The sequence below is a fragment of the Lepisosteus oculatus genome, chromosome 10, assembly GCF_040954835.1.
Source record: "Lepisosteus oculatus isolate fLepOcu1 chromosome 10, fLepOcu1.hap2, whole genome shotgun sequence".
NCBI classification, from domain to species: domain Eukaryota; kingdom Metazoa; phylum Chordata; class Actinopteri; order Semionotiformes; family Lepisosteidae; genus Lepisosteus; species Lepisosteus oculatus.
Genome location: NC_090705.1, coordinates 29,378,731 through 29,406,598, shown reverse-complemented (window position 1 = coordinate 29,406,598; position 27,868 = coordinate 29,378,731). Strand labels below are relative to the sequence as shown.

The window sequence follows — 27,868 nt, the reverse complement described above, 5'->3', positions numbered from 1 at the left end:
TAGACTAGAGTGTATGTGTAAAAATGAGCATTATTATTTGTTGTTTAACTTTCAGCTGATGATTCAGTAAAGGTAATGAAATGTATCTTCCCACCTACTTGGATTTTTATTAAATATTAGTCTTTTTTTAAATGCATATCTCTGATTGCCTGAGCTACACTGAACTAGATTTACACTCTTACACCTGAAGAACTCTCCACAGCCGAAACATTGTGTTTTCTTTTTTATCTTTTAAGCATGGAATAAACCTATTTATTCTATGTAGAATGTGCATAGTACATGTACATGTAGTATGTACTTGTAGATTTACACTCTTTCACAATAATGTGACAGAAGACGGTGTTTGCTTTAAAATTATATCTGCATAGGTATCAGTTCAAGGTACACATGAACCTTTATTCTTAAAATAAGCTGTCTTGAAATGAAAATACAGCATTGTAGCAAATTGAAGTAAATATGAACATATTATGTACACATATGGCCCTGTACATAATGCTAGCCCATGTGCTTTGAAAAACTGTGATTTTTAAAATTCCCTCATCGGTACTGAAGTAAAATTAGGCACTAATTTTAATTTCCTTTAATGGAATAGATCTACGTGACTTTATGAAAAACTAACACTGGTTTAATTATTAATCTTGAAAGTTTTCTTGTTAAAAATGTATAAAGAAAGAGGAAAAGATACAGTTTTGGCTGTATTTTTAAAGCAGCTAAACCTGGAGTTCTCAGTTCACTTTTTTTGTGCCTCTAAATTGTCAACAGCTGAATAATAATAATAATTAATAATTGCTAACACTTATGTAGCACTTTTCTGGACAGCCCACTCAAAGCGCTTTACAGGTAATGGGGACACCTCTCCACCACTACCAATGTGCAGCATCCACCTGGATGATACGACGCCAGCCATAGTGCGCCAGAACACTCACCACACATCAGCTATCAGTGGGGAGGAGAGCAGAGTAATGAAGCCAATTCATAGATGGGGATTATTAGGAGGCCATGACTGATAAGGGCCAATTGGAAATTTGGCCAGGAAGCCGGGGTTACACCCATACTCTTTTCGAGAAACGCCCTGGGATTTTTAATGACCACAGAGAGTCAGGGCCTCGGTTTTACGTCTCATCCGAAGGACGGCGCCTTTTTACAGTATAGTGTCCCTGTCACTATACTGGGGCATTAGGACCCACATGGACCATAGGGTGAGCACCCCCTGCTGGCCCCACTAACACTTCCAGCAGCAACCTTAGTTTTTTCCCTGGAGCTTAGCTTCAGTGGGTTGCCAGTTGTGAGTTGCAGAGTGATATGGCTGTTGGCCATAAAAAATGCAATGGAGAAGGGACAAACTGGTCGAGTTGAACCGTAAGTCAAGCAGTTTAGCTCTCCCATCTAAAGAGATGTTTAAAGCATATGGAGGCATAGGAAAATGCTGGATTCTGGACCTCAAGGGCTATACATACTGAGTTGCATAGCTCCTTTTTTATCTTTATAGTTTTTAAATGTTTTGTTTTTTCATTTTATAATTGTAAATATTGCACATATATATTATTTAAAAAAAGAAATCTGCATGTGCACCTTTTTGAACCATTTGCATTTTATGGTGAAAGACTTGATTCAAAATGACAATGTATTTTTTTTGAGAGTGCAATTATCAAGGTTCATTACTTCATAACCAGCCTTTATTAACAGAATTTTAACCTAAAGGGAATTTCTAATCTATGTTTGCACTTCACTGCAGTCTGCTTATTAATGCTAATATAACAAGTTGAGAAATTAACTTCATGTCAGGTAGTGATCCAGATAGATCAGTTCATAGATACATGTGCTAATCTGCAGAGGTCTTTGTCATCTGTGCATTCATTTTATGGAGATAAAGAATCAGAAATCCTTTTATAAATGATACGGATAGAGTGGCATTTTACAGACATCACACTAATCCCTTTTTCTGCCTTGTTAATGTTATTTTCTTTAGTACTGTAAATATTCTATATTTGTCCTGTAAATAATTGTCTTCGTCAAATTATAATATATCAAAGATCTCATTTACTGATGGTAACAGTGCAGAAATGTTTTTTTCTTCCAAACCCCTTACCTCCACCCCCACAGTTATATAATTCACTTTGCCAAATCAGACACAATGTATAGGTAAATCTGCTTCTACTGTATATATTGTAAGTAAGTTATTTGAAGAGATGTATTATATCAGAGTGTTGCTTAAAAGCATTGCCCAGTCAGTGGTGCTAATATAGGTTAGTCATATTTTTATTTCTGTCTTTGGAATATGGATCACTTTCATTGTACCTTGGGGATTAGCTGTTGCATTGCATCTGTGCTCTGCACTTCAGTTCAGTGAACAAATGTTTCCAGAAGTGATGATCTTCTTCTTAATCTTCCGGCTGCTCTTCCTCTTTGTCTTGTTCTTTTATAGTAACATAAGAATTTTGATTAATTGCTATGAAAAGAAGGTGGCAATCACGTTTACCACTGCAATTTTCTGTGACATTAATAATCATCATACTAGTATCCAGTAAAAATAGAAAAGACTGAGTTTTTCATTGTTCAAACTTCTACCTGATCATAGAATCAAAATATTAATTTTAATACATCAATTATTAATTAAGATTCTGTTCATGTATTAAAAATGTATTTTTTAATATTTGAAAATGAAATAGAAGTATTAGTGCATTAATAATTGATTGTTATCTGTAAATTCATAATAGATCAATTATTGATATTAAATAAATGTGGAATATGTTCTGTTTTAGGATGTCATGCAAATTGGTACCAAAGTTAAAAATTCCTAAAACAAAATTTAAACTTTTTTTCATTTTTTATCCATATACTGTACATCTGAAGTATGTGTTCTGTACAACAGTTAATATTGGCTTGAAAGTATGATAATCTTGCAGCGTGGGCTATCTAGGACTTTGTTTTTTCTGTGCTGGACACCACAATCTATAACCTCATTATACTGTACTGTATATACTACAAGTATAATGTATATACCTTTGCTGAGTTACATTTTTATAGTTTTATAGCATGTTTTAATATACTTTCAAATACGTCATTATCAGGAATTAATTCCTGAGTGTTTTTTATATTAAAATTACAACTATCTGAGAGTCTAACATATGCTAGGTCATGTCCATGTGGTACCAAGATATAAAGTAATTATTGGCTTTTAACTTTTTTAAGTATGGAATGTGACTTATTTTCATGGAAACAAGCACAAGTAAACTGAACAAAATATCATCATATCTAATTAAATCCAGCCCTATGTAGGCAATCAAAGACATCACCAGTGACATCTTCCTATTCATTCACTGCATACAGCATAAAGCAATAAGACCTTGGAGATTAGGGAAATAAATATAAGTATTTCTTGATAAACATCAAGAGGGTAATGACAGAGAAAATCACTCCATGTACCGTATTTAATACCGGGCTTTCTGTATAAAAGCGCAGACCAGAAGGTAACATCCAGCTCCACCTACCCCACACTCTGCCACACCTATCAAACAGATTGATAACTGTACCAGCTTGTGAACTAACTAGCTATCTTATTATTGTAGCTAAACTACAAAATCTGTCTAAACATAATGTTATGATATTATCCCAAACAAAACACTATTTGACCACATCAACTAGTTAGATTATATAGGATTCATCAAAGATATAGTCTATGCATGATGCTGCCAAGGAAACAGGCTGAGTAGTTGAGCTTAGTTGAGTTTCTGTTATCTATCACACTTTCCTGTGCTTACAAGATGAGCAGTGTTCCAAAATCACGTACATTCTCCTACCTATCGGGTAAATATAACTTTTTTTAAATACAATTGGTGACTTTCATAGCACGCTTTCCAATACAATGGTATAGAATTACATAGTAGCCCTTGTGTCCACTCAAGTATTAGCGCGCTATATCGTCGTCGCTAAGTACATCGGCTGCGTATTTCACACATAAACTAATTTTGTTACAATACAAAATATGAAAACCTGTCCCAATTTTTCAGCGCACACAACAGATTTCCAGGGTCATCTGGCGAACCACAGAAATAAGGGATACATGGTTCATCCAAATTCAATGACTTTGCAGATCTCAATAGAAACTGACTCCTTCAGAATACAAAGAGTTGAAATCTACCATTTGAAAAAGAGTTGACTTGAATTAGCTAAACTGCATCTGAATGGCAATTGGAACTATATCTTTTAGTTAGATTAAATGAGAATTGAGTTTTTTAGGCATACTCATAAGCTCTGATGCAGTCCTAATAAGATTATAGTATAGCATTTTTATAATTGTTTTCAGTAGCAGGTTATATTAAATTTGTCTGCATTTCATCCGGTGTGGATAAATATGGAGGGCACTGAATTTGTTTTTGAAATGCACACTATTTGTCGGTAAGAGTTTAACACTCCAGCAACTGTTTTTAGATCTGATAAGATAAGATCACTTTATTAGCCATATAAAATGTCTTGCATTAGGAATTCATCTTTTCGCATATCCCAGCTTCCTCTCCATGAGACACAGACACACAGACAGGGAGAGAAGCTTGGGGTCAGAGCACAGGGTCAGCCAAGGATCCAGCAACCTTCCAGTCATAGGCGCAGATCCTTAGCCACAGAGCCACCGATGGCAGAGATTGCCTCAGTTTCAGCTGTATTACACTTCTTAAGACATTCATTTGGATTACAGTATTCATTTAATACCTGGACCAGGCCACTGCTGTGTTTTCTACCAGAGCTATTACATACATTTGAGGGGACAAAATTCGAGGTGGCAATAGGCTCTGGAGGGCTTTGTTAGTTAGAGAAGTGGTTTGCCGCCAGGTGGTACGCCATATGACCCTGGAACTTTGTCGTGTGTGCTGAAAAATTGGGAAAATTTTCTTATTTTCTATTTTAATAAAATTAGTTTGTGTCAAATACGCAGCCTACGTGCTACGATACAGCGCACACTACTACTTGAGTGGACACAAGAGCTACTATGTAATTCTATACCATTCTAAAGGAATGCGTGCAACGAAAGTAAGGGACCAATTGTATTTACAAAAAGTTTTCTCATTCAAAGTTGCTATAGGCCTCTTGGTTGTCTCTCTGATCAGTCTCCTTCTTCCTCAGTCATCCAGTTTGGAGGGACAGCCTGATCTAGGCAAGGTCTGGGTGGTGCCATACGCCTTTCACTTCTTAATGATGGTCTTGACTGTGCTCCATGGGATACTCAAAGCCTTTAAAAAATCTGTTTATACCCATCTCCTGACTTGTGCCTTTCCACAACTTTATCTCAAAGTTCTTTTGAAAGCAACTTTCCGCCTATAGTGGATTCTTTGTTTTGAAATGCACTTCCAAACAGTGGAATCCTCTAGAATCCTCTAGATATTGCTGGTGTAAGTGGTGCTGGGTCAAGACTAGGCAGCACTCTCCCTTCAAAAAAAAAAAAATCTAGCCCAAATGCCCACGTATGGTGATTGAGATCATAGTGCTGAGATGCTTTCCTTCAAGTGATGTGTTTGAACTGAGATCCTTTAAACGTGATCATTAAATATCCTAAGGCACTCTTAGAAAACGTCGGAGTGTTAACCCTGGTGTCTTGGCTGAATTAAACTCTGGGCATCTGCACAATTTGGCCTCCCTAAAATGTCTCAATTCAATTAGTAAAGTAGTACAGTATGTCACTTATCTAACTGATCTGTTGCAAACAGTGGCTCTTATTGCATAATGACAGCCATGTGTCACACAAATAAATGTTGTACCTTAGCTTTGAATAAATTGGATCCCCTCATTTGTGTAAAACACTTGCAAAGAAATTAACAACATATGTAACACTACCGTGTTGTATGAAATGTATTTATTTTTTTGTTTTCCAAAAACCTTTCTATAACCAATTTGCATTTTTCACATTTTTATTAACATTTAATTTTACATGTAGATCTACATTCCAGATTAATTATTTTGATCAGATTTAGAACGTTCTTGCTCTGAGATGCACCCAGAAACACCGGTTTTCCCAAGGCTACACACTTCATTTTAATTTTTGTTAGTGAGCCGCTTAATGCAAAGTGTTGTGGGACCTTACAGTATTGCATGAAAGGTATAAATGAAGTTTTGATGTTAATGACTTCATTTTCTTTGCTTCCATGTGTTTATTATGCCTGCATTCAAAATGTTCTTGCCCTGCATATTTATATTTCAGCCTTCTTGTTTTTATTTTCAATTTATTTTGTCGAAAAAGCCCCCAATGCTGTAAAAACGGTTAGAGTTCAATGAAGACAAGCATATTATCTTAACAGTAAGTATTTGTATATTCAACTAATACTGTGACATTGTAAAAAGTAACTTCAAAAATATATTCCTGTTGAACAGATGACCTTTTAAGCATTAAGGCAGAAATCCATCTAATTGATAAAAGTAGTGAGATTTTTTTTCTTAAAAATATATAAAAAAACACAGTGACCTGATGAAATACAACACAGCTGCAAAACTTAGTGTTTTGGTATTTACAGGTGCTGTGCCCCCTCTGATTTAATAGGCATACAGGTGGTTATGCTGATTTAACATCAAAATACAGGTGCAAATTATTATTTTTTTCTTTCTTTTTAGAAAAAAAAGAGTGATTTAACTATTTTCAATAGGTTTTTTATGCAATTTATTATTTTAAATGTCTTTTAAATACCGACTTTTCTAGATCACCTTTATACAGTATGCATAAGGAAACAAATCATTGTATGCCAGTATGATTCAATTGTACACTTTGGAGTAATTTTGATTAATTGATCTTTCCTGACCTACCATGATACACTTGAGTAACTGTTTCAAAGTGCTAAATAAGTACTAAATATAAGTACTAAATTACCATATTATCCATCCATCCATTTTCTAACCACTTTATCTAATACAAGCAACGGGCGCATGGCAGGATACACCATCAGGGTGGACACCAGCGCATTTCAAGGCACATACTGTACACTCACACCTGGGCCAGTTTTCCCAGAAGCCAATCAACCTACCAGTATATCTTTGGTCTGTGGAAGGAAATCTGAGTGTCCTGAGGAAACCCACATGGACAGGAGGTGAACATACAAACTCCATACATTGCCCCTAAGGAATTGAATCTGGAGCCCCAGCTGCGTAAGACAGAAATGCTAACCACTCTGGAATCATGCTGCCCATAGTGAGAGAAAATAAAAAAAAACAAAGAAAGAAACCAATATGCCCTGCCTATCAAGAGAACGATGCCCTTTGCTACCTGTATATTGTTAGTGGAGTTGCCAAGTTATATGTCTTGATTTATAAAGGTTTGGTATAGACTGCCCTAACTGACATTTAAAATGTGTGTGGTGTGAGGTGGTATACCTCAACAAGTACCATGGTGTGGCGAACACAACCATGTAATGCCGTTTTTATTTTGACAGTAATCTGATGCATTTCTCTTTAAAACTGACAGGCGGTGCAATTAATCCTTAATGTAATACAGCTGTCACATACAGGAAATCTTATTTTATTAATAACAATGAAATGTTTGTTAACCCAATAGTGCTTTACTGCTTTAATAATACTGTACAGTAAAACTAACATAATTGTTTTTAATTACAATATACAAAAAATCAGTAATTGTGTATAAAAAGTAATTAGAAAACATAATTTTATTTTAGATTTTGATTGTTAAAAATGTACATAGTGTCTTTAAAACATATCGTATTTAAAAGCAAATAAGAACATTATAACAAAAAAAAGCTAGTAGAGGTTTGAAGAACAACTTATTGGGTTGCAACTTATAAGGTTGCATACCTTAAGTTGTTATAGACCGTACTATATAAATGATTTTTCTGTAAGGAAACCACATTTTCGCTAGACCAATGCCACAGTAATTTAATGTTCTTGATTTATAATGCGATGATTCTTATGTTTCTCAGTATTTTTCTTTCGCTTGGCATTTTTTTGTATCGTTTAATTTCTAAACATTTCTAGTCTAGTTTCACTTCATCTGCAAAACATTATAACATCACTAGTTTTATTTTTGGTATGTATATATAAGCATATATAATACTTCTTTGCAGTGTAATGGAAAATTAGATGTTTGTAGTTTTTTAATCTAACTCTCCCAATCAGAGTGACGCATTGGTGGATTTCAGCTGCCACACCCGGTTTTGATTCCTAGCCAATTTGTACTTTTAACAGACTGCAATAAATAATATACTGTATACGGTATTGGCATGTATGGATATCACTGTATGTAAAATATTAAATTAATATTTATAACAAAGTAGTAAAAACATTTAGAGTACAGTTACTGTAGCAAATTTGATGCCCTGGTGTTGATTCTGAAAGTGAGATTGCTCAGTCGGATACATAAAAATAGTTTGTGTAGTCTGTAGTGTGCACAGTATTTCTTTCTTTGCTCAGATATCAACACACATTAAATAATTTATATTTGGTCGTATATTTGGTAACAGTGTTTTTTAAAATATCAGATATATTATGCTATGAATATATAAAATACATTAATAAATAATCATTATCATTACCATTATCTTTTCACTTCCCTCCATGCTGTAAATTGACCCTGAAACCGGTTATTCTAATGGCCCATTGGCTGACATTTCAAGTCAGAATTTTATATCTGGTGTGGCAGGGACACTAGCATGAAACAGTGATCTCAAGGTTGTTACAGGCAAAAACAAAATCATATAAGCTGGGAGTGTCACTATTTAACAAAGCGACATATCATATTCTGACATACTTGTTCCCCCATGTATTGCTGATGCTCCTTTCAGAGGTCGCAAAATCTATTACTGCTGAAAAACCAGGGTAACCAACTAAATACTGCAAACACATTTCTCTTGAATAGATAAGCTACTTTTGTTAATTTGGAGATAACTAATACAATTTAGTTTGTGTGGGTCACACTATACTAACCAAAGTGCATCACATATTTAATTAAAAATGTTGATATTACATACTTGTAATATGGAAGGTAATCTTTACCATAACCCCAAATGTTTATACTACTTACTGGTCAAGGCAAATATGTCCTTGATGAAGCCTGCTGTATCCAAGAGGATGTAAGGTTTAGTATTTAGTTATCTTAAATATTAAAAGTCCTACAGAGGAAAAAAAATCCTCATTCTGATTAGGGGGTAAAAAATCCCAAATGGGAGAAAAAAGTCCTATGTATGTTATATATATTTTTCCACGTGGCACCAGTACGCTGCTATACAGAGCAAGTATCTTCTTCTTCTTTTTCACAGCCTTAGTCCCAGACTGTCCTGGGGTCAGCTGCTTTGGTTGCTCTTCTCCATTTGTCTCTGTCGAGCACATCTTCCTTACTCACTTCACATACCTCCATATCTTTTCTCACACAATCTATCCATCTCTTTCTAGGCCTGCCTCTTCCTCTGTAACCTTCCACCTCAAATTCCATTACCCTCTTTGTTACTTCCTCAACGTCCCTCCTCATGATATGTCCATACCACCGTAACCTCGCCTCTCGCATCTTCTCAACCACATCCACCACCCTACATCGTCTACGGATTTCTTCATTTCTGATCTTATCCTTCATTGAAATCTGCAGAATCCATCTCAACATCCTCATTTCAGTTCTTCTCATCAAGTTCTCTTCCCTCTTTCCAACTGCCAAGCATTCAGCTCCATATAGTAGTACAGGTCTAATCACAGTCTTGTACATTTTGCACTTTAAGTTTCTGGGAATTTTCCTGTCACAGATTATTCCAGTTATTTCTCTCCACTTGTTCCATCCAGCTTTCACTCTTTGTTTTACTGCCTCCAGTGTTTCTCCTCCCTTTCCCAGTTTTGATCCAAGGTATTTAAAGTTATCAACTTGTTTCAGTTTTCCTCCATTTGTCTCCTCAACATTGGTCATAGTATCTCCTCTTCTCTCCATCACCATTATTTCAAATTTTTCTGCATTCATTTTCAGTCCACCCTTTTCCAGACTCCTCTGCCATTTGAACACTTTCTCCTGTAGTTCTACTTCTGAGTCTGCCATCAGTGCCACATCATCAGCAAAGATGAGTTCCCAAGGCACTTCTGTTCTTACCTCCTCTGTCAGTGTGTCAATAATGTTTATGAAAAGGAAAGGACTTAGTGCTGATCCTTGGTGTACTCCAACTGTGATTTCAAACTCTTTTGTCTCTCCCTGTTGTGTTATCATCTTCGTAGCTGCATCTCTATAGGTTGCTTGAACTAACTTCACCATGCTTTCTGGTACTCCTTTCTTCCTCAAGCACCAATACACCACCTCTCTGGGCACACGGTCATATGCCTTCTCCAAGTCCAGAAAGGCCACATACAGCTTTTTCCCTTTCTCTAGTGTCTTCTCCTGTAACTGTCTCATCACAAAAATGGCATCTGTTGTGCTTTTCCCCACTGAGAATCCAAATTGTGAGTTGTGGATCCTGATTATCTTCCTGAGTCTCTTGTCCAGAATTTTTTCCAGGATTTTCAATCCATGTTCCAGAAGTTTTATTCCTCTATAGTTTTTACACTCCATTGGGTCTCCTTTCTCCTTGTAGATGGTAACCATACTGCTTTTTGTCCATTCTTCTGGAATTCTCTCTTCCTTTGCAATATTGTTTAGCAATCTCGTCAGCCACTGAACCCCCTCTTCATCGAGGTTCTTAAAGTGTTCTGCTGCAATTCCTGATGGTCCAGTTGCTTTGCCCACTTTCATCTCTTTGATAGCTTCTGTCACTTCCTTTACTGAAATTTCTTGGATTGGTCCACACACTATGTCTGCCTCCACTAGGTTCTCCCTCTCATTTTCTACATTTAACAGATTTTTGAAGTACTCCAGCCATCTTTGCTTGATCTGTTCTTCTTTAATCAAGACTCTGCCTTCTCCATCCTTGAGTACCGCCACCCGGATAATATATTTTTTCTGTCTCGCTCTATGTTTAGCAATCTTGTAGATTTGGTCCTCTCCTTCCTTTGTTTCAAGTTTCTCATACCATTCTTTCCAGGCTCTTTCCTTTGCTCTTGCTACACTTCTTTTTGCTACCTTCTTTAGTCTCTTATATTCTTGTAATTCTCCAGTGCCATCTTTCAGTGCCTTGTATGCTTTTTTCGTTTCCTTCAGTGTTTCCTGAACTTCCATATCCCACCACCACTCTTCATTTTCCCTCGGTCTGCCTCTTCTTGTCTTTCCACAAACCCTGGTAGCAGCCTCTTCTAGGATGTGGCTCATCTCAGTCCACTCTTCTTCAACTGAAGGCTCCTCTGTTTCCTCTGTGTTGTTTTTCATTTCTTTCACCAGCCTGTTAAAATCTACTTTGTTTTCTCTCAGTTTCCACACTTTTGTTCGTGCTGGGTGTTTCCTCTGCCTTATTCTTCGCTCCTTCAATATTGTGATGTCCATCACCAGTAGCCTGTGTTGTCTGGTAACAGCCTCATAGGGCAGGACTTTAGCATCTTGGACTTTCGCTCTATCAATTCTTCTCACTAATATGTAATCTATTTGGGTATCATGGCCTCCACTCCTGTATGTCACCTTTTGCTCATAATTCTTCGTGAACCCTGTGTTCACTGCAAACAATTCAAGAGCTTGGAGTGTTTCTAGTAGCCTTCCTCCTTCTTCATTTCTCTCTCCTACCCCTCTCTGACCATGTTCATCTGGATAATCTGGGCATTTCTCTCCTAAATGTGCATTGAAGTCTCCTCCAATTACCACCATTTCATTTCCTGGGATTCTGCTAACCACTTCTACGAGATCTTCCAAAAAGCTATCCTTTTCCTCCTGTGGTCTTCCTACCTGTGGTGCATATACAGAGATGATATTCCATAACCCGCTCTCAAAAGCCACCTGTACATTGATAATCCTGTCTGAGTGTCTAACCACCCTCACTATCTTGTCTGCTAGGTCTTTGCACAGTATCACACCCACTCCATTCATTTTGGTACTCTTTCCAGCATATAGAATCTTGTATCCCTCTCCTAGGTGTCTTGAGCTGTTTCCTTTCCACTTGGTTTCTTGCACACACAAGATCTCCACTTTTCTCCTTGCCATAGTTTCAACCAATTCTCTCCCTCTCCCTGTCATGGTACCAACATTCCAACTCCCCACTCTCATTGACTTAACATTCCTTTCAGGCCCCTTCACCTTGTTTCTTTTCTGTAGCCCCCACTCTACAGTTTTCCCCACAGTAGCATCATTTCCATTAGTACCCTGTTGGGACACAGCACTAATGGCGGACGTTGTTAACCCGGGCCCCGGCCGATCCGGTTTGTGCTTTGTGTTCTTTGCAACCATGGTTTTGGCAAGATGGTTTTACTTCGGATGCCCTTCCTGACACAACCCTTTCAGTCGCCTCTTACGACAGGCAGGGATACCCAGGAGGTATTCTGATCCCCCTCCCGAGGGATTCTATACAGAGCAAGTATGCTGTATGTTAAAGATTATCTAGGTTAAATGTTGTTTAAGTGAATGCATTTTACGCTGCTACAGTGAAAAGCAGAGCTTACAATCTTTTGTCCTAGGACAAAACTCTGTAATTTACATTAACATGTAAGCTCACAGTCCACAATAACCCTCCCTACACCTTGTTTATTGTCCTTAATGGGTGAAAAAGAACAAACCAAAAGAACAATAGTTAATTTATGGACAGATCCTGCTCTTTTTGCTGTAGTATTTGTTGAACCATTTGTAGCTAATCATGTTCTTCAAATTTAAGCTGTGTATTAAATATGCAAATGTATATTCATGCTCAGAACACGATGGTGAAGTAAAGCATAACTCATACTACAGCATGACCAGTTTCACTAAATTTCTCATATCAAATCCCTCTTTTATCACTTTATTTCATCGGTCACACTCATAGGGAACACGACCATGCAGAGCAATCATTGGACCTAATGACTCCCATGAGATGGCTGCCCATACCATTACAGATCAGATCCCCCACCATGTTTAACAGTTGGCAACAGACATTGTGGGTTGAAGGAATCCTTTGGCTTTCTCCAAACATGAACCTGTCTGGATGTAGGAAATAGGGTGAAAGATGACTCATCAGACCATATTACTTTTTTTCCATTGCTCAAAGGTCCGGGTTTTGTGCTCCTTACACCGGGTTATGCATCTTTGTGTATTGGCCTTGAATACAAGTGGTTTCCAAATGGCAGCCCTGCCATAAATTCAAGCTTTGTGAAACTCACAACGTACAGTTTTTGTTGAGACTGGGTCACTGAGTTGCTGATTCAATTTTTGAGGCTGTACTTTTGTGGCATTTAGAATTTATCTTGTGAAGTGTCTGTCTATCCCTGTCGGTGATCTTGTAACCACTGTTCCTCTTTGCTGATGCAGTTAATCCTTGTTTGGCATATGCTGTCATTATTTTTGGGACTGTTCCCCTTGACACATTAAAACATTTAGCAGTTTTTGTGACCGATGCAAATGCAATTCAGGCACCAACTATTTGGCTTCTTTGAAACTCAGTTAGTTGCCTCATGTTGCTTTAAAAACTGCTAATTGTCAGACCTCTTTTATAGCTGGCAGATACTGCTAATTAGCAATCAACCTAATATGACTCACCTTTGCAGCTGCATTTGTAAATGTGATTTAGTTACTTTAAAGTTAAACTCCTTTTTCATTCTGTGTTTCTGTTATTTTGTCCTGTAAACTTGTGCATTACCTTGGAATTGAACCCAGACCATCCGCATGGCAGACAATAATTCTACGTATTCTACAAAATTCTTCGTATTTTGAGCTTCCAAAATGTCCTTTGAGTTACAGATGCAGCCATTCAAAACGAGCGGGTTACGCCGCGGTAAAACGCGGTGGGCGTGTCGCATCACAACGCGTCATATTGCGTCTAATCGCTTTTACTGTATAATACCGCAGTAAGATTATAGTATCCGGAATCGCCGCCAGGTGGAGCTAATAAAGCTTAACCTCTCATGTGCAGCATTTTAGCTGTCACCAGAAAACACCCGGTTTCGAATCCCAATCACTGCTGAGGGACAATCTTTATTCAATTAAGAATTTAAGTTGTATACTCTTTAGACTTTTAAATTTAAACTGTATATAACAGCATGGTAATCATTTTACATTAAAAAGCTGGTATATTTTATGAAAGCAAGATTGCTCAGTTGGACAAAAGTACACAACCTACCATCTTTATCATAAATATTTTAATTATGCAGAAATATCTTATGCATCAAAGTCTTTACCGAAGATATTACTAATAGTATTAATAATGAATGACCTTGGACAAGCTGTAAACTCAAAGTATTACCCTAGTCCACATTCTTTGTAACTGTCTTTGTAAACGAAAATACTTTATTTTTTCATTGACAAAAAGTAACACCACAGCATTTCGTTGATCCAATCACGCACTTGAGAATCTCTGATTCACCATGCCTTTCACATGCTCATAAAAGATATTAATTTAGGAACATAAACATCTTACTGTATGTAAACTGTACTGTATATGGCTGATCTTGGTAGTTTAAAGAAAAAATACACACCAGTATTCCATTTCTCCCTAAACATTTTAAGCATCAAAGTCTTACATGTGGTTATTTCAGAAACGTTGTTACGTGCTCCTTCTGACCATATTATTGTACTTTTACGTACTTTGTGAAAAGTGATCGTTTTAACAAAGGCTAAGCTTTCAGCTTCAGCAACACGTACGCCATATGGCCCAAATTACATACATATTTGTAATGACAATATAGTGTCGATAATATTTGTAGCAGTTTGAAATTATTTGTTGTTATTAATAAATGACTTAGCTTTGAGCATGTTGTGATATTTTGAAATCTAAAAAATGTCAATATAGTATCTATGATATTTGCTATTTTAGTTTTTCAAAGATATATTTATTTGTTAAAAGAAAACTCATGGCAACAGAAGTATTTGACCCGCGGACCTCATTATAAGGCCTTCACACCATAGATGTAGTCACATGGGAAGCAGTGAAACACAAGCACACATATCCATAGAAAGTGTACATGAATATAATTATATTATTAAATTCTTTAGATACGCGATTCCATATTTTTTTCCCTATTAATCAGATTCTAGAAGTATGCTTTTGTTTACTCCAATAATGAAAAGGTTAAAACATTTTGACTTTTCACAAAATACTGTATATAAACTTAAAATGGTCGGAAGGAGCACGTAAAAACGTTTCTGAAATAACCACATGTAAGACGTTAAATCTTAAAATGTTTAGGAAGAAAGTGGAATGCTGGTGTATATTTTTTCTTTAAAATACCTATACCAGCCATTTACGGTTTACATAATATGTTTATGTTCCTAAATTAATATCGTTTATGACCATCAGACGCATTATGCTCCTCTTCTTTTTGTGCTCAGCTACTAAAATTTCCCTTCAGTTTAAAATTCCATGTAAATATTCAGTACTAAGCAGATTAAAATGTGCACAGTAAAAAGATTAAATTATTAAATATTTTCACTAACGACCAATGCACCACGAGTGCCCCTGTTGGTCATTTTGCCCAGCCTATCACGTACCGCGGTATAACGCAGTGGCTTGTGGGCAGTTGCATGCGGTACGGGTTTGTACCGTGCATTTTGAATGCCTGCATCTGTATGTGTTGCAGATGTACAACTTGTTCTTCCAGTGATGGCCACATGGAATACTAGCATCTGCTTTTCACAGCAGACACTTTGTTGATCAACTATTTTGATAACTAATAGTTGGATGCTAATTATTATAATACATTTCTTTGTATTTTATATATATTCTTAATATATTATCACCATATTTAAAGGCATAAATTTGTACTGGAAAATAAAATCACTTTCAGTTTGTTTGCATATATAGCTTGTGTCAGCTTAAAAATGTAGTAGACCCACAAATGATTCACTTTTGAGTTTTTTCCAAATTGTTATTTGCTCATCTTATTTGAAACCTAGTGTCAGTGGATTCGATTTTACACTGACTGCGCTTTGCTGTGCATATCAAAATTAAATACTACCTGCTTTATTTTCACAGTGTAAGTATTTATTTTGAGTCAGATTTTAATGGTTTTAATTTACTAATTACTGAAACATAACCACTGTTCTGCCTGTTAGTAAGATTTGAAGAAACTAATCTGAGTTGCATGAACAGGGATTAGAAGCTGGATTTTATTGTTAAATATTGAATGACATCTATTAAGATAAATCATTTATCAATAATTTAGCGTGTATTGTAAATGGAGTTACTATGTGTATGTCAGACCCCCTGATGTCACATGAACTATGTGAGGAGGGCTGTGAGTAAATAAATAATATCACTCTTTTAGGCTGTTGTCTAATACCATAAAATATTCAGCTACTTGGATGATTGAATTTAATGCTAAATTAAAGTATTTGAGATGAAGTGCCCTATAAATTTGATTAGATATATAATGTGCATACAGGAATATAAAACGAAGGAAATCATGGAAGCAATGTTAATGAATTTCTACACTTGTAAACATTTAATTGGTATAGAAACATTACACTGTATAGATGACATAATCCAACAAGCATGTTTTGTGTAACTTTTTAAAATATTCCTCATAGATTTTGTAACTACCATGAATCATAGAGGTAATTATATGCCACTCAGAGGTATTTATGCCATGACACAGTGATGGTGTAACTATATACAGATGTCCAAACATTCAGTAGCAGGAATGGAAAGGGGAATCTACCCTATCATTGTTAGAAGCTAATGTGTTTACATTATTTGAACTTAAAACATGCACATAAAATGTATGGTTTATTGAAATTGAGTGGAAAAGAAAGCTTTGCATACCACTTGCGATTGCACACATGGATGAAGATGCCTTTCAATAGCTACAATGAGAGATTAAGCAATTAGGAAGGTTCACATTCATTACTTAGCTCTCATTAACATGTTGTGACATCTCAGTTTGCAGACCAATGAAAAGTGGCGACATTGCTTAGGTAATTTGTAAAATTAGTAAAGCAGAATTTGGCATTAGTTCAGGCCACATGGCCAAGGAGATACCAGCTTGGTGTCACAACTGTAATTTGTAACTTCAAATGTAAAATAATGGGTTTGAAAAATAGCTATGGAACCAAATGTGTCAACCTGTATTATTCAATAAAGCAAGCTTTGCGTCTGGAATATTAGTATAATGCCCCTGTAAGCTTCAAATATCGGAAAGTCACATGCAGATTTTTGCTGCACAAGGCTGAAATGATTATGAAAGGGATCCCAGTCTAATGTGTTCTTAATTAACTGTTCAGATTGTGTCTGTTTTTGTTCGTGTGCTCGGTGATAATGTTTAAGTTGCCAAAAAAAATATCAAAGTAATCATGGATACACATGTTTCAGGCTTATGCTTTCATAAACAGATACTTAAGTCTTCTGCAGGAATATTACTTCCTTCCCACTACCAACCAGTGGTGCCTAGCTCCTTGACAGGTTGCTCCTCTGAAGTAGCCAGTGCCTGCAATGATACTGCTTTTATTTGAAGATAGGAACTCAAAAGTTGTTGAGTTGTATTAGCAGAAAAACTTAAAATTGTTCTGAAAAAAAACTAGTGAAAAAAAGTAGTAGTTGAAACCAAAAGTAATTATTAATGGAATATTTACATGAGCTGAAAAATATCAAATATTTGGAAAAATAAATTGCTATTATTTGCCTTTGCAGGTCATAGTAGTATATAGAGATGCAGCACCCCAACTTTGAAACCAGACATCCACTGCAATCAGAGGATCAAGAAAGAGGTATTGATCCGCTACAGAAGTACAACAGAAGCAAAGGTGAGTGTTGCCTTACTAAAGAATAGTTTCCATTAAGATTTTAGCCAAGAGTTACAATTTTATTAACAATAGCACAAAATAAAGTCTGGCTCTGCATAAACCAGATTATATATATATTTATATAATAACTACATTAAACTACTGAAAAGATTTCCATATTAATGGATTTGAGTGGAAAACCCTACATGCTTTTTATAATCTGGAATTATAGTCTAATTCCAGATGTCAGCAATTGAGAGCATAAGCAATTACAACCTTTCAGTGAAATCTAATCCATCCAGATAAAAAACAAGGAGAATACTTATGGGGAAAATGGACTTGCCTCCAGAAAAAATTTGTCATCAAATACATCCCATTCTCCCCATTTGTTTGCAAATGTCTTTTTTATGAGATGAAGACAAGTTTGGATGGAGGTTGACATTTGTTGGGGCATTTCTTTATTTGCAAAAAGGGTTTGAGTCCATCCATTGTTTTTGTGCTGTCATGAAACATCTGAGTAAAGAAGGAATTGCTTGGTTTGGAGGTGACACTCATGAACACAGTGTTTATATCCTTAAATGAGTTTCAACAGACATCTGGAGTTTTTCTGTATTTACGAATAATCCATATGATTCAAGTAGAGCTGTTCTTTTTTCTCTTTGCAAATATACTGAGGAAATACCAAAAAAGTGAGGGGTAAGTTTGACAGTTGACTTTTAATACTCCCAAATGATTTACTAGGGAGAGGTCTTTTGAGTAGGATTCATTTTTGTGTTTTCTAGTATAGATTTTGCAAATGTGTGATTTTTTTTCGTAATGTTTTCTATTTCCATATTTTACTGCTTTCTTTTAGTATGGTGCTGAGCGTCTGGTATATTCTACCATTTTCCTCATTTAACATGCCTTTTAAAAATGCATGAACAACTGCAAATGTCAAATTGATAAAGGAAATGAAGATTCAAATTTTGTAACTTGTGTATCCTTTTGTGTAAAATATCTAGTGGAATGAAAAGACAATCAAGTTTCAAAGGATATTCCAATTCAATTAATTAAATTAAGTGTCAGAATGCCTCAATTTACTTTAACATTTCCTTGTTGAAGTCTCAATGTGACTAATGACACATTTTTAAATGATTCATTTTCTTGTTCTCCAGGGTATTTATCACATTTTCTTGCAAAGAAATGTAGCGTTTGACTGAGGAACATTAATTTAAATACTTATTTTCTCTAGTGTGTGTATTTTTCAAGTTGCTTGTGAAATAAAGTGGTATTTACCAATGTCAAGATCCAGTATATATGAGTGAGTGTGTGTACTTGTTGTAGCTTTTGTAGACAGTACGTGACTAGGAGAGGAAAACATGCGCTGCCTGCTACATGGTGTTTGGTTGTCTTTCTCTGTATAAAAATTCAACAGAACTCAAAATGGACTACAATAAGGACCGGTTCCTTCCTTGCATTTTTTAATCAAACAACAAAGAATTAAAAGCACACTTAGAGTCTGTGTGATGTTTCTGAATAAGAAGAAAGCATGAAGTAAACATATTTTGGACATTACATATTTGTGAAGGAACACGTCATAGGTTTATTCCATGCTGAAAAGAGAAGAAAGAAATCACAACATTTCGGCTATGGAGCCTTCTCCAGGTGTAAGCAGTGTAAGAAGGCTCCATAGCCGAAACGTTCTTTTTTTTAAAATAATAATAATAATTGCTTATATAGTGCTATATATAGTTATATAATGCACTTATATAGCGCTTTTCTGGATACTCCACTCTAAGTACTATACCAGTAATTGGGACTCCCCTCCACCACCACCAATGTGCAGCATCCACCTGGATGATGCGACGGCAGCCATAGTGCGCCAGAACGCTCACCACACATCAGCTATCAGTGGGGAGGAGAATAGAGTTATGTAGCCAATTCATACTTTCTTCTCTTTTTAGCATGAAATAAACCTATTACGTGTTCCTTTGCAGCCTACGCATGCTGATGCAGCTTCCCACCTGAATTACATATTTGTGTTTGTAATTTAAAACCCAATCTTTAATGTTAAGATATTTTTCATTTTTAAAGCACCATTGCAAACCTACAGATACTGTACACAGTGTTGAAAGAAAAACACAATAAAATATAAAAGAAAAAGTTTAACAAGAACGTACAAGATAAACTGTAGGGCAGTCAGACACAGGTCCTAGTAAAAAGGTGCGTTTTGAATTTACATTTGACGAGAGTACACTAATTTGTATGAAGTAGAGTCAAAGGGAAGAACATTCCATAACAAAGGAGAAAAAGCACACTCGCCAAAAATCTGAGGTTTAGTCCTGGTACAGTGAACAAAGGACTAACTGAACATAACCTACTACTAGGAGTTCAGAAATGTATGGTGGAGCCTTTTAAAGCCTTAAAAGTCAATAACAATATCTTGTATTGAATATGTGAATTTAGTATTAACAATATCCTGTAGTTTGTACATTAATAATAAAAAAGACGGAATTCATATTTGCATCACATTTCAAAATACATGATTATGTGGACACGTTAGAATCCAGAAACAGTTGATAACACTTGGAATCCTCCATGTTCCCTCTCATGACATTGCTGGATCCTGACCTGTCTTGATACGATTTATATCATATGGAGTTTTGATCCATAGTACCTGTGGAAGGACAACAGAGGCTTGGAGTGCTGCTCCTGTTGCATTCGGGGCCATGTTGTGTGGCATTTCCATTGTAGCTGTTTGACTGCACTTTCGGGTCTTTGAATGGAAATCTAGAATACCACTGGGATGTAGTTATTTTTGTCTTTGTGTAGCATTTTTTGTGTTTGGGGAAAATACAAATTCTGCTTGACTTATTCCATTAATATAGTTCAGTTCCTAATTTAAGATGTGAGAATTCAGCCCTTTTTTCCTCTCCTGAAGACCACTCTCACCACAGTTGGTGACTTCTCACGTACAGAATCACATCTGTAGAACTCACTGCCCCATATTAATTAGAGAGTCTGTGGCTGTTGGCATTTGCAAACCTCACTCAAAGTGATCTTAAGGCTTTTCTCACTAAAGATTTAATGTATTTAATTTTTCTATTGGTTTAACTGTTTTTCTTTTATTTTTCCCGGTGTTTACCATTTTTTGTATTGTAGCTATTACAATACCTTGTAAATGAAAATTTTTTTTTAAGCTTGTTATGTGTACATTTGAATTTCAGTAGGACCTTCATGTAGCCAATGACATTTGCAGCGGTCTTTTACTGTAGGTGAAAGGTGCAATGTAACTGTCAATCAGTGAAACATATACCCCATGAGGTTCAAAGTGAATAGCTTGTCTACAGCAAAATCAGATGCTGCTTTGAGATAATCCAAGGCCATTTTCCTACCCACAGAGTTAGTCCAGCTTGTCTGACCTGGGAAGAAGCCTGGTGTGAGATAACAATCATTAATTGTAGTGGCTGTGCATTTGATAGGTGCCAAGAAAAAGTTTTTAAACCCCTTAGGATTTTTACATATTTCATATTTGAAACCTAGAATGTCGTAACAAGTATGGTCCTAAGATTTCAAAAACAGTCTTAAATGTGGTTTTAAAGTCTTAATTTAAGCCATAATAATAGGTAATGATAACTGGATTCAACAAATTACATTATACTTTTTCAATATTTCTTTATCCTCAAATGATGCAGCATTCAATATCCATGTCTGACAAAGTTTGTGAACTATGAAATTCAGTAACTGGTGGCAGCTCCTTAAGCAGTAATGACTGCAACTAAACATTTCCTGTAACCGTTGATTCTGTAACGGTGGGATTTAGGTCTGGACTTGATCTATGCCAAACATACAATTTCTTCTTCTGAAGCCATTCTTTTGTAAAACTTTTTAAGTTTAAGATTGTTGTCTTGCTGCAAGACCTACTTTTGGTCCAGATTCAGGTCACAGACATTGCTTTTTCACACAGTGCCAGCTGGTGTTGGATAACTTTGTTCATTAAGTGAAATAAGTAAAAACAAAATGTGTTATTTGTTCACTCGGGTTCCCTTCATCTAATATTAGATCTTGGTTGAAGACCTGAAAACATTCAGTCAAACATTTGCAATAATAGAGGAAATCAGAAAGGAAGCAAATACTTTTTCACGGCACTGTATAAGATTCTCTAGAATCTTCTCCTACAATACAGAATTCATGGTTCTATCAATGTGGCAGATCCTGAGGCAGCAAACTAGCCAGGAACCTTCACAGTCCCAAACCATGCTTGACGATTGAGATGGTTCTTCTGTTTTAAAGCAGTATTTGTTTTTTTTCCAAATAGTTTCTCATTGAGGCCTACCAGTGTTCAAAAGAGTTCTACCTTTGACTCATCTGTCCAGAGAATATTGTTCCAGAAGCCCTGTGGGCAACAATGTTCTTTTTGTAGATCAGTTGTTTTCTCTCTTGGTGTCCTTCCATGAACACAATTCTTGTTCAGTTATTTTCTGATAGTTGAGTCAGGCACAGTCACCCTGAAGTACCTTGGGTTTTACCCTGAGGTTCTTTATAACTTCCTTGATGATTTCTGGTTTGTTCTGACAGAGATTTTGGTAGGATGACTGCTCCTGGGTAGAGTGACTGTGGTCTTGTACTTTTTTCATTAGTATACAATCTGACAGTGGATTGGTGGCACACAAACTAGAAGTAGTTTTGTAACCCTTTTACGGATTGATGAGCATCTCATCTCTTTTTCTTAGGTCGTCAGAGATTTCCTTAGATTGTGCCAAGACTTGTTTTAACACACCTGTATGTTGAAGATTACAATATTTCTGATCTTAATATAAAGTGAGACCTTCCAAACACAGCCCCAGGTTAAATAATACAGACACCTGATTCTAATGTATTTCCTTAGTTGAGCTCATAAAACTAGGGGTTTGCTTACTTTTTCCCCTGTACCTTAGTTACTCATTGTTTCATACATCATTTGGTTTCAGGAGACACGGAATCGGTTGGTGTAAACCCTTTTAATATTTACATAAAGACTGGTTTTGATTCAGGGAGGCATGGTTGCGCTATGGTTAGCATTGCTCCCTTGCAGCACTGGGGCCCTGGGTTCAATGCCAGACCTAGGCTGCTTTCGGTGTAGAGAATGTATGTTGTTCCCATGTTTGCATGGGTTTCCTCTGGGTGCCTTGGTTTCTCCTGCAGGCTAATAGGTTAATTGGCTTCTGGGAGAATTGGCCCTAGTGTGAGAGTGTGCATATCTATGTCAGCGTGTGCCCTGTGATGGACTGGCATTCCATGCAGAGTGTACCCTGCTTGTCATGGTACAACTATGAAATTTCAATATTTATCTCTAGGATTCATTATAATTGTTATCTCAGCATTCTAAGATAGTGGATTTAAAAAGTTCTCTCATTTTTGTGATTGTATGACAAGGCATCAAAATCAGGATAGGTAATACAAGTCTGAATCAATGTTTATGTGCCTTACTGAGAATATAATATGCGCAAAACATTGACAGTTCTGAAAAGTATAATACTGAGACCATGAGTATGTAATTTATGAGTATGTCTGTTTACCTGTGTTCACAATTAAAGGTTGGCATTTTGAGGGCCTTAAAATAATTTTAAGATATTTCTAGAGCTTGTACCATTTTGTTAAATAGTTCTTGATACTTGGTGGCTTAAAATTCTTTGTTAATGACAGATTAGACAGGCAAAACTTTCAGATGTGAGAATTAGTTGTTTTTATACTGGAAAACTCACCATAGAGGTGTGACTTTTAAAATAGTGCTTTAAACTAACTTTTAGTTAATTACATTATTAGAATATGTTTGTTAATATTATGTTTTCTTTTGCATGCAACTGAAATCACATTTGACCTCAGTAATACAGGACCTCAATTATGGAAATATTTTGGCCTGTCATGTTAATTTCTTTAAAGATGAATTCATTTAAAAAACAAGAATATCTTTTTACTGACTGATTAACATCTTCATTAATCACCTTACATTTTCACAGTCAAATGACCATTCTTTGATAAAGAAAAATGTCTTTTATGTGATTCGTTTCACAATTTTGACTGTTTGAAAAGGCAAAGACTAAAATTATGCCCTTAAACAGCAAATAAGTATTGTATGAATTGTTCTCTTGCTAGAGACATTTTTTTTGAATCAAGCCATATTCTGCAGCTTTACAGTGTGGGAGGATGGTTACTAAGAGAAAAACAGGAAAAAAGAAATATGTTCCATGTTGGTAATAAACAAATCGTGATACCTGTATTTGAAAGCTAATCCTGAGATAACATTTATAGCTTTCTTGTTTATATTTAAGAAATAAACAAAAAAGTTGCAAACAGGTGTTAATGTGCAGTCTGATAAAAAGCTAAAGTTAATGTGGTTCAGAATAGAAAAGCATAATTATACTGTGCTGGATTTTGAAAAACCAGAGATTTTTGCATTTTAATTAGGCCAGGTATTTTTATTGATTTTACTGTTATTACACTTTGATCCATCATTAATCATTCATATTTATGGTCAACCATTTAATGTTATGCACACCTGTATTATTGTTTTTTCTGTCTGTTGTGCTGCGTTTTGTAGATTTTAATATGTGTTAGTTGAAATAGCTTCTGGTAATATAATAGAGTTTGTTCCTAGCTAGTGTTGTATTATAGAGCAGATCTTTTCTGTTATCTACATAATTCATGGGGAGTACAATCTGCAGCAGGCATTTCAGAATTCAGTAGCTCTGTGATGGCTTATTGTACACAACATACTGTGAACATCACATTTTCTTGTAGCCTTTTTAGGGGCAAATGAAGCAGCCTGTTCAAAATGGTTGTGGTACTTAACCTCAGATGAGGCTCAAACTCAATTTATGTAAAATCTGTTGTTTTTTTTTCCATTAGTTCCCTATTAGCTATGATAGATTGGAGTAATACAGAAAATACCATGATAACTCTTAGCTCATAGGGTGAACTAAATGCCAATCACTGTTTGTGTCATCATTTCTAATACGACTCTCTGTCTACACTGAGCTTTTCGCTGACCCCCTGAGAAAATTCTAAATAGGTCCTTTTCTGTTCTTATCATTAGGTAATGTAGCTTTAATTTCTCTTTGTTTTAAATTCCCCAAAGTTGCACTCTGTGCATTGTTATTAAATTTTTTTCTGTAAACCAAACCTTAGGGCTCATGGCTTTATAGACTAGTGCTCCCATGGTTCTCTTTCAGGGTTAGCCTCATTTCATATTCTCAGCTTCGTCTGAGCAGTGAAGAAATCCTTTTGAAAGCTTTCTGCTCTCAATGACCTCAACTGACTTTTTACTGTGTCTGCTGATATACTACTGTAAGGTGTTTTCCAGGAGCAGACCTTTCCATCTGATCCCGAGGTTATGTTGGTTTGGGCAGTTTTTTCTGACTCCTCTTTGTTCCAAACAACTATTTTCTTTCATTTCTAGACATGATGAAGTCGCTGAGTCCACGCCTTTGCTTGCAAACCAGACAGCCACATTCAGTCTGGCAGATTGGTTCTCTAGATAGATGGTGCCGATGTAATCAGAGGTTTTGCCTGCAGTTCTGATAGCATCAGCAAAGTTTCAACTCACTCTTCTTGTGTTTACGTGTACACCCTCTTAACCAGTTGCAAAGACCATAGATATCCTAAAGTTTTTGTTTCTTAGACATAAACACACAGACTGTTATGCAGTGCACCTGTAGTAATTTTTTGGGGATTTCAGGAATGAATCTTTGACATGAAAATCTAAAATGTTGACATGAACAAACCCAAGTGGAGGTAGTGGCAAGTGCCATCTAACACAGCACTTGAAGTTCTGCCAGAATTATCAGTTAACAATTAACAAATTGCAATAATTTATTATTAAAAAACAATTCTGCAATCTGCATCCTGGACACACATGAGCTAAAGAACTAAACTAACAAAAGCACAGTTTTTAATGTTTCTCTAAAGGTTAAAACATAAACTGTCCAAAGATGATAGCAGTTGCAGTAATCTCCTCTTTCATGGTTTTAAATATTTCTTTTTGACTCATATTTTGACCTTTTTCCAGTATAATTTAAATTTTGTTTACAGGATTTGCATACTGACCAGCAGATGTCTGTGTATGTTGACTAAGAAACTCTTTATTCCTCCTGCTTTTGTACACCATCGCATCATAAACTGTATAGGACATTGACTGTACTTTGTTTTGCAGAACTGCATCAAGTCATTTAATCAATTTAATATTGCAGTATGTTATCATTGAGAACAAAAATTCAGAACTAGTATAAAAATATCATTTGTTTCAGAAGGGTAAATTTGTTTTAGATACAATAAAATATGTTGTTGAGATCTGTATATTTTAAGTGAGTCTTTTTCAACAGTTACATAAAACATACCAGGTGAAGTCTAGAACGTTCTTTGTGGTATATGCCTGTATATACTATAAGTCAATTCATAGTCTTTTCATGCCTTTTCATGCCATCCACCTTTCTTTTTCACATTGGACCAATTAAAATAGTATTCTTATCTCTGAGTTGTGGGTTCAAATGTGGGACGCTGCTATTGTATTGTGAGCAAGGTAACTTAAAATTCTTCACTTAAGCCGGCGTCACACTACACGACTTTTCCTAGGATTTAGTCGTAGCCTTCATTTACATAATCGTAAGAAAATCACAGCAAGTTGTAGATAGTCGCAGAGTGTGCCCGTTACCGTCGGTTGTGTAGTATGACACCTCCAGCGACTCAGTCATAGTGCTCTTAACAGCCCCTATGGCTCTATGCAACACGCTGTGACAAAATCGAACTGGTTTGATTTTCTCATAGCGAGTCACAAGTCGTAGGGGTGGGCTCTTGTCTCTGCGACGTCAACAGCCAATGAGCACTCAACCAGAAGTACCACGACCAAACAAATGTAGTCGACTCCATGTTTTTTGGCGTATCCTCTTTTTTTTATTCTCATCACAAAGGAGTGCACAGGTTACAGCGAAGGCGACAACTACCTGCTTGTTCTCCATGTTGTTTGTTTACTTTTGTGTGGTGCTCTTTTATTCCGGTGTGCTCCACGTTGATTGGCTGCCAAAAAGAAGCGACCTCGCGGTACTTTTGCGGCGCAATACAAGATTTGGAACCGTGATGAAAAGTTGTGAGGGAATCATGTATTCACCCCCTACGATTACTAGTTACTAGGACAGAAAAGGCAGCGAGATTCAGCAAGCGAAGTCGTTAAATTTGGCCTACTGTCTGACTAGAGCTTGTGTCATATCATGTAGTGTGACACCGGCATTAGCCTGCTCTATGTATGATAGGGCACAATTGTAAGTCGCCTTTGATAATAGAGTTCACCAAATAAATTTGTACGTGACGCATAAGACCAAGGTATATTGGTTTGAAATACATAAAAATAAAGTTTACAATAGTTTCATGGTATTTAATTTTAAAGATAAAACAAATTAAATAACATCTGATCGTGCACATACTGTTTCATCTGAAATTTCTCCTCCTAGATAGTTATTTCATGAACGTAATCATGTATTGCCCTCTAGAAAATCAATCTGTACCACATCAGAATTCACCATTAAATTACATATAATTAAATTACATATAATATAAACAAAATATTTTCAAGCAAAATAATGTAAAAATTAAATGTACAAAAATGAGATCAGTTGTTCATCAGTTATAAAGTGCAGCAAAATGTTTAACTGCAGTGCCATTTTCTGAAAGTAAGACATTGTATTTTTATTTTTAATTTGTTACATAAATCAATTATATACATATATTTATACATTTTGTCCTCTGCTCATTAATAATCTCTTTAATTACACATGCAAGTCTATAACTATGGGCCCGGTGGACTAAACAGTGGTAACTAAAGAAGACTAATGCCTTCTGCATCATTTCTGCAAAGTGCACCGTAGCCTATACTTGTGCACCTTTTGTATTCATTGTAGATATCCTCAACTCTTGTTCTTTCTTTGAGGGGCAAAGGTATGAGAAGATCATTTTAAAACATGTCTAAAGTGTGAACACAAAGCAATCTGCTGTGCTGTGTCACTCATGTTAACAGGTTGATTGAACTGCAGTGAACAACATTTGCAGTGCTTTAAGTGCTGTTGGTTCTGAAAGACATCTCCAGACAAAGATTCTACTCATCTTATTACACTGGAAGTACCAAGCGACAAGCTCTCAATTACT

General features: G+C 36.0%; 1 protein-coding gene across 7 annotated transcripts in view; it reads left to right on the top strand.

The window, feature by feature from the left end:
- The window catches only part of tbc1d5 (TBC1 domain family, member 5), a 212,981-nt gene that overhangs the window by 72,342 nt on the left and 112,771 nt on the right, over window positions 1–27,868 (top strand). For all 7 annotated transcript variants that reach the window (XM_015357494.2, XM_015357495.2, XM_069195066.1 and 4 more), the window contains one exon: window positions 17,625–17,737. In XM_015357494.2, the coding sequence (XP_015212980.2) occupies window positions 17,644–17,737 (94 nt within the window). In that variant the 5' untranslated portion in view covers window positions 17,625–17,643. The remainder of the gene's footprint in view (window positions 1–17,624; window positions 17,738–27,868) is intronic.